Source organism: Calidris pugnax, unplaced genomic scaffold (assembly GCF_001431845.1).
Source record: "Calidris pugnax isolate Ruff unplaced genomic scaffold, ASM143184v1 scaffold58, whole genome shotgun sequence".
NCBI lineage: Eukaryota > Metazoa > Chordata > Aves > Charadriiformes > Scolopacidae > Calidris > Calidris pugnax.
This window is the reverse complement of record NW_015090868.1, coordinates 1740546-1748944: the sequence shown is the minus strand read 5'-3', so window position 1 is coordinate 1748944 and position 8399 is coordinate 1740546. Positions and strand designations below refer to the sequence as shown.

The window sequence follows — 8399 nt, the reverse complement described above, 5'->3', positions numbered from 1 at the left end:
AAAACGGGTCCCGGTGCGCACCCCCGGGGGAGACCCGGCGGGGCCCGTCCCCCGCACGCTGTGCCAAGTCACGGTTCCGGTTTTGCCAAGCTATAGCTCTGTTTTTTGAAAAATGACACCGAACGGAAATAGGAGGTGCGACAGACCCCTTTAATAGAGATAATCAGTAAGATGCACTTCAGGGTATAAAAATACTTCTCAGGTACAAAATAATATACGCATTTAAACAGAAAACACGCGGAGGGCAGCGTCATCCACGTGCCACATTATGCGAACTGATCATTCGCTCCAGCACCATGAAAATGTCCAAAACATTCACTGGTTCAGTGCAAAAAAAGGCTGTTCAGCCTGGAGAAGGGTCCAGGAGAGACCTTACAGCCCCTTCCAGGGGCTACAGGGGCTACAGAAGACATTGAGGGGACACTCTTTATCAGGGAGTCCAGTGACAGGACATGGGGTAACAGTTTTAAACTGAAAGAGGGAAGATTTAGATGAGGTATCAGGAAGAAATTCTTTCCTTTGAGGGTGGTGAGACACTGGAATGGGTTGCCCAGAGGAGCAGTGGATGCTCCATCCCTGGAGGGGTTCAAGGCCAGGCTGGATGGGGCTTTGAGCAACCTGCTCTGGTGGGAGGTGTCCCTGCCCACGGCAGGGGGGTTGGAACTCAGTGATCTTTAAGGTCCCTTCCAACCCAAACCATCCCACGATTCTATGAAAAAAGCCACCCAGCGGTGAGTGACATCATCTCCCCAGTAAAGAATGTCTTTGCAGCACTTGTCAGGTCCCAGTTTCCACGTGTTCTCTGCCTCGGCAGCTCATTACACCAGCTCCCACGGGCTGTTTATAAACCCGTGTAGCCACCCTGCATAACTACCCCCTCTCACACATCCAACATCCTGCAATAAGGACGACAGAACCATCACCAAGAGCATTAATTCTCTTCTACTGTCTCTCTAGACAGAGGACCGTCCATGGTTTTCCCAGCTTAGGGATAAACAAGGAGTTTTCATCAACGAATACTGACTGTGGTGCAGAGGAGAGCAGGCAGAGAACGGGGCTGTTTATCTCCACCCCTGAGCATGAGTCATTCCTCCACCGCGGCTCTCCCCGCCGGTGGCTGTGCTCACACTCATAAAGCAGCGGGCGGTTTAATTATCAACAGGGAAGCACAAAAGACAATACTCCATTTGCCTCCCTCTGAAGTGATTCAAAGAAGAGAGAGACTAGGAAAAAAAAAATAAAACAGGCTTAAATACTACACAAGGCACGAGACACAGCATTTCGCGTGATTCCCCGCACCCTCCTTTCACTACACCGTTTCCACATCTATGCATTTCTGGCTTGCTGCACAACAGCAAGTGTTTTATGCATAAGATATAATTATAAAAGAGAAAAGAGCTAATTAGCATCTCTTCAGTTTGGATTAAGGTCTTTGGCAAACCTTTTCTTAGCCTGTGCGATATGCAGAGACCTCAACGCTTCCCACACTGGTAAACAGATGAGAATATCATTAAAATTATGAGCTTTTAAGCTAGAATTAGAGAAAATGTGCCATTTTACCTTGGCTTTAGTAAACCGTAAATCTCTTATTGCCTTATAGGAAACATTTTCCAGTGTTCTCCAAAGACACTTTAGAAGGAATGTTCTAAAAAACAAATGGTATAAACGCTCTCCGGTGCTTTGGGTAGGAGCTGAAGTTTTTCTGATAGAACTCGTGGGACAAAACAGCAGCCAGTGCCTGGTTGAAAAGAACATACATCACTACACACCACCACGTCAGGTTGTGAAACCCAAGCGTGATGGCCATGGATACATAGATCAGGAGCTCTGCAAAATAGTGAGGGCAAGAAACTCTCTCAAACCAGTCCCCGAAAGGTACGCTGTGGCCCAGACTTACGACCTTCCCTGCAAGCAAACAGAAGGAAATTAGGTAAGAACAACATCCATGAAATAAACTTTTATCTTCTACTCCCGATTACAGAACAAAAGGCTCATTAAAGTTATCATCATCATCCACCTCCATCTGATCTGGCAGCTTTGCATTTCCTAATGAAGTTAAGATGCCACCTCTGGCTGTTTGCGCAAATACAGGGTAAGGAAACCTATTTTTAGCCCACGTGGAGACAGAAGGGAGGTCCCCGAGGAGTGGCACAAGTCCTGAGCATTAGCACGTGGCTGTCCTTAGGACAACAGAAGCTAGACCTTTGTTAAAGTTCTATAAAGCCATAGATACACAGACACAGAGACACACACACTCCCCACTCAACCATCCAATCTCGCTTCCCAACAGCCTCATTTAATGTTACAGTCTTACAGAGAGCACCCCACTACAGGAACTGAAAAATACTTGTTTTAAGGTATTAGAAGCTACCCAAGGCAATTGAAACAACCAGGAAAAAATCACCCAAGGAAATGGTTGGCAGAAAGGAAACATCTTACCTGATTTACTTTTTCTAAGATTAGCTAGAATCACCAGACATCTGTGCTGGTGAAGAGAGGCCCAAACGTACATCATAACTCCTACAACGTGATACCAGCAGATCTGCACAGAAAGCTCTTTTCCTGCAAGAAATACATTTCATTAATATATGGCCAGGAAATACCTTCAAAAGCACCATCCCAAAACACCCTACTTATTTTTTAAATGTTACTGTCTTACAAAATTCTAGGAGTGAGCCTCTAATCCCTTGAAATCCCCAAACACCCTACATATTTTTTAAATGTTACTGTCTTACAAAATTCTAGGAGTGAGCCTCTAATCCCTTGAAAGATGCTTTTAAATCCTGCGTCGTGTAAGCGCTCAGATGGTAGTTCATTTCTATTAACCGCTCTACACTAAAAATATCTACTTTTTAATCCAGTAGCTCGAGGTACAGCATGATGTACAACCAACACAGAATTGATAGATTAAGACCTCAATACTCAACACTGTAATTTTCACCATCTTAATTAAAGATGTTGTCATGGCTCAGGTCCATGTATAAGTACACGGTCACATATTTTTTAAATGTTACTGTCTTACAAAATTCTAGGAGTGAGCCTCTAATCCCTTGAAAGATGCTTTTAAATCCTGCGTCGTGTAAGCGCTCAGATGGTAGTTCATTTCTATTAACCGCTCTACACTAAAAATATCTACTTTTTAATCCAGTAGCTCGAGGTACAGCATGATGTACAACCAACACAGAATTGATAGATTAAGACCTCAATATTCAACACTGTCATTTTCACCATCTTAATTAAAGATGTTGTCATGGCTCAGGTCAATGTGTAAGTACACAGTCGTATGTATGTCACTCACTGTGAACAAGACAAACATACACACATACATTGACACTCACATACACAGTGTGAACCATTCAGGCCTTCAAAAAAAAAGTTAACTGTATTAATTTACAAGCCAACACACCATCTCTAAGAATCTACAAGATGGAAAAAGGTCCAGAAAGACAGGTCCAGAAAGAAAAAGGCTTTATCTCAACATAGGAGATCGGAAGGTCCTTTTTAAAAAAAACATTGGATTAAACTAGAGCTGATGTGGCTGGAAGCAGTTAAAAAATTAGTCATAAGAGAAGTGCTACAACCAGCCCGTGATTCATCTGTGCAGGGGAACAGCAGCTCAGCCTGTGAGACTCAGCGGAATGCGTTGGCAGAAATAAATCATATAATTCCAATTTCTGCTGTATTAGTGGAGACATTACAGCAAGGGGGGAAAGAAGAGACTGACTGATGCAAGGCAGAGCAGTGGCAAGTTCCCAACAGAAAACAAAGGTGGTGGTCTTGCAGGCTCACCTTACAGGAAAGCTTACAACAAAAAACCAAACTCCAGTTTGAGAAGTGAAGTTGTGTAGTGGCACTTGAGAACTGGTGCCTGTTACTGTCCTTCATAAAGTGTATGTACCTCAATGCGAGTCTGATCGGAAACAGTCCTGAAAGTATCTATGTGAGATGTCTTTCAGGAAGCACCAGTGAAGACAAGGCTGAGGGGTGACCTTATTAATGCTTCCAAGTATCTAAAGGGTGGGTTGAAGGATGGAGCTGGACTCTTTTCAGTGGTTCCCAGTGACAGGACGAGGGGCAATGGGCACAAGCTTGAACATAGGAAGTTCTATTCAAATATGAGGAAAAACTTCTTTATGGTGAGGGTGACCGAGCACTGGAACAGGTGCCCAGGGAGGTCGTGGAGTCCCCTTCTCTGGAGATTTTCAAGCCCACGTGGATGCAGTCCTGAGTGATGTGCTCTAGGCAATCCTGCTTTGGCAGGGGAGCTGGACTAGATGATCTCTAGAGGTCCATTCCAACTCTGACAATTCTGTGAAAATGGGGATCAGTGTCTGTATAATGCTGGTTGATTATGTGAAATAGCAAAACCTTGACTTTGAACTATGCCAGTAAGTATTTTTACATCTTACCAGTTAACACACTTCTCACACAAGCGGCCCTCTATGAAACCGAGTGAACCGTTTGCCACGACGGAAACAAACGGGAGGCAAAATACATTCTTTGGGAATAACCAAGCAGGCCCTTACCATTCCTGACGTCAGCAGGCACTTGACATAGCACAGTGGAGCCGACAGCAATGTAATAGGCAAGTCCAAAGCAATATTGCACGATATGAATGACGCCGCTGGAAAACACGCTGGTCCAGAGGCACTCTGCAAGCCTTCGGCAGCTGTGCAGCCAGAGCAGCAGGAGAACCAGGAGTGCAGAGAAGTGCTCACAACCTGCTTACAGATAAAAAATAGCAACTTTGAGACAGACAGGAACACTTTAACCCCGACAGTGTTTCCAAAAAAGGCTATTTTTTTCCCCTCCTCACAGCAAAATTTTACCCTCAACTGGGTAAATATCTGTAGAATGTGCTCTGGGGAAAATACTTGTAGATCTGAGGCACTGCTGATCACAGCAAGATTACTTCTAGAAGGTGCTAATGGCCCTTTCTGCTAAAAGGACTGCTGAAAGCCATCATGTACATGAACTAGAAAAGCAATCATATACACAAATTAGAATGATTTCTACCTTGGATAACGACAAAGGGACGTGGTATTCCAGAAAAAGTCCACAGAATCACAGAATCAAAAAGTCCCCCGGAGCCTAGTTTAAAAGCAGCTGAAAAATACACGTTCAGCACAGGATGGCAGTGAAGCTTTCTAACATTTATATGGCTGCACTGTAATAGCTGGAATACTTGCCCGTGTCCTCGCTCTGAGAATCTCTGCCAAGAGCACGGTGCACGTGCTGAATCCATGATGGGAGTGACCCTCCAAGGAACTCAGCTCGGAAAAGCCAGATCAGCAGAAAGCCGTTCCAGAGCACAGAAACCACATAAAAGTGAGTAAACCACCTGTGGGAACAAAAAGAGGCTTCATTAATGTTCTCATCATTCCTTAGTTGGAAATGTAGCTGCAGGACAGGCTTGCCTGATGGTGAGTACATGACCTTTTGGCTCCCACATCAATAAGTAGACAACTCGGGCCTCCAGTGGCACCAAGCAGGAATAACCCTAACACCTTCCTCCCCCAGTGAAATGCTGCATAGAATAACCTCTAATTTAGCTTACCTTACTAACCATAGCTGCACTAAAGAGAAGAAAGTGTAAACCATGCATTGCAAAGGTATTCCTCAACACTTACAACTAATCATGATGTGCACAACCTTTTCTTTGTAATTTACACCACTAAAAGCATTTCCATATTAATGTTCTGGGCATTTCCAGGCTGTTGTGCCTAGCAGCACTCCCACTTTCCTTAGTTCTCGTGGATGCATTACACAACTTGTTAAAGTTCACAAATGAGAAATTCGGATGGTAAAAGGCAACCAGAAGTAATTAGTCAGTTGTTCACCAAGATATCTTGTCCTTCTGCAAATCCAAGGTCTGCAACAATCATATAGAAAAAAAGGAGAGACTGCCAGAACCACTGGGTGACTACAAGGCAAGACCACATTTTTTTTTTTTAATAAAACAAAGTATCCCTCAACTTCATAGTACACTTATAAAAGCACATCATGCATTACTGAAATGCAATTACGGTCAAGACTGGTAACTGGAGGGACTTAAACAGCCTTATGATATCCAGCTCAAACTAGGTGATGCAGTATTTCCTTTGCTTTTAAGATTAGAAGTCCTTTTGGCTATGAATAAAAATCAGAACCTCTGGAAACACCTGCAAAGTGATGAAATATGTACCATGAGAAGACGCTGACAGCCTTGTCTTGACAATGTAACTATCAGTGCAAAACTAGGATATAACTGTATAGTCAGAGAAAACGGTATTTCTCTGGAAACATGCAAACTCTTCTTTTGGGGGAGTGCAGGGGTACAACACCCTTGCTTAGTGAAAGTACCGTGACCCCCTCCCAAAGCACCTCAGGTGACTCTCAACAGCAATACAGAGGCCAAATCAGAACCAGAGAGACAGCGAGCATCCCTTCATGCTCCAGAGCACCCTGCCCATTAGCAGTTGGAATCCCCTTCACATGATCCTTTCTCCTCTCCAGTTCCTTCTCCCACCAAGCAGAAAAGCACCATTCGCTCTGCTGATTTGCAACAGAAGTAAAATTTAGCCCCTCTCTTGTTTTCTGCTTCAAAGAAAACTTTTATATTGATAAAAACTCCACCTCCAAGTTTTCCAGCTCCTTCCCTGCTGTCCTGCTACTCAGTAGACTTCTTTCTCATCACTCACCACAGAACTTTCTCCACACACGTTGCTTTTTGCTCCCAGCAGACAAACAAGCCCTTCCAGCTTAGCAGAGACGTGCCCTGCAAGCATTCTGCAATCCCAATTACGCTGGGGATGTATCTGGCCTACAGAGCAATCCAGCACTGCCCTGTCACCCCTCAAGGACACAAACGTTCAGTATTTGCCAAACCAACCTGAAATGAATCATAACATTTGACAAGATGGAAGAGCAAAGTTAAAAACAAGCCCAGGCTAACGAAAATACAGTGCTTGTTTGGAAACAAGGTGCAGATGAATGGAAACACAAAATGCTTCAATGACTACCATCAGGATCCTCTCTGTTCTTTCAGCTGGCAAGGTTACAGGTTCACTGCTCAAGCAACAGAATTGCTTTGTAGATGTTGAGAGCTCAAGACCAATTCCCTGAAAAAGCCACCTTGTTCAGACACCATCTTCCCTAAAAAGAGGTGGTTGGAAACTTCTTTTGGAGAAAGGACAACTCAAATGGAACCTACCTTAATAATGTGGCACTTCGCAGTACACTGCAATTAAGACAAAGCCTTAACGAGCCCTTATTTTTGCTGAGGGTACCACAGAGCATAAACACATCCCTGGGTATTTTCTGTAACCAGAAGCCTGATAACTACAACACTACATTACAACCTTTCAATGAATAACATGCTGTGTCACAAAACTTTTTTACCACTCGGTTTGCAAGCTATGGATATGAAATGTGTCAGTGCTAACAAGATCATTACAATGGGAGTGATCAGATCTTTGGGTTAAGTAGCCATCCAGTGTTGTCCTACTGGCCAGGCAAGAGCCTGTCGTGCCTAAGTCCAAGCCAAAGGCTAGTTCTAGTCACAAATCTCAAATTATCAAAAATGATGAAATCCCAGTAATGAATAGAAAGCTGTAAGTGGGTTTCCCCCCCACACACTTTCATCCTATTAAACATCAGTAAGAGATACATTTGGATAACACAGCTATTCTTTTGCCTTATTACACAATCACAGAATGGTCAGGGTTGGAAAGGACCTTCAGAGATCATCCAGTCCCACCCCCCCATGAAAGCAGGGTCACCCAGAGCAGGTTTGACAGGAACACATCCAGGTGGGTCTTTAGTATCTCCAGAGGAGACTCCACACCCTCTCTGGGCAGCCTGTTCCAGTGCTCCATCACCCTCAATGTAAAGAAGTTTTTCCTCATGCTGAGATGAATTTTCAGTGTTCCAGCTTGTGCCCGTTGCCCCTCGCCCTGTCCGTGGGCTCCATTGAGAAGAGTCTGGCCCCATCCTTAAGAGGTTGTTCACGCCGAGTCCTGGCCGTTACTAGTATGCTAAGTCACATTTTAAAAAGAATCCTTGAAGGAGGAAGACGACTGAAAATCGGTTTAAGCCAGTAAACCTGAGGTACATTTGCGCAGTCTCGCTCAGGAGACACTACTCCCAGGTCCCCCACCTCAGCCTTACAGGAAAGGCTGGTTCTGCAGACACCGGGATTCAAGGGAATTAGGTTTTTGCTCCAATTTGGGAGACGTGGGCTCGGTACCACCACCGTCCCTCCGCTCCCCCGGCTCCCTCAGGGGAGCAGAAATGGCGGCGGGGGCCCGCCCTCCGCACCGCCCCTCTCCCTCACCTCTTGGGCACCTGGAGGAGGCGCAGCCAGGCCGGGCCCTGCCCCGAGCCGCCCTTCGTCTTCCCGTAGCGGATGAGATCCTGGA

General features: G+C 44.9%; 1 protein-coding gene across 1 annotated transcript in view; it reads right to left on the bottom strand.

Annotated features, from left to right (window-relative positions):
* Positions 1-1566: 1566 nt before the first annotated feature.
* LOC106889978 (polyprenol reductase-like) overlaps positions 1567-8399 on the bottom strand; it is a 20175-nt gene continuing 13342 nt past the window's right edge. Inside the window, exons 2-6 of the mRNA XM_014945502.1 lie at positions 8315-8394; positions 5190-5341; positions 4527-4721; positions 2440-2562; positions 1567-1905 (exon numbers count right to left, since the gene is read on the bottom strand). Of these exons, the coding sequence (XP_014800988.1) occupies positions 1646-1905; positions 2440-2562; positions 4527-4721; positions 5190-5341; positions 8315-8394 (810 nt within the window). The 3' untranslated portion in view covers positions 1567-1645. The remainder of the gene's footprint in view (positions 1906-2439; positions 2563-4526; positions 4722-5189; positions 5342-8314; positions 8395-8399) is intronic.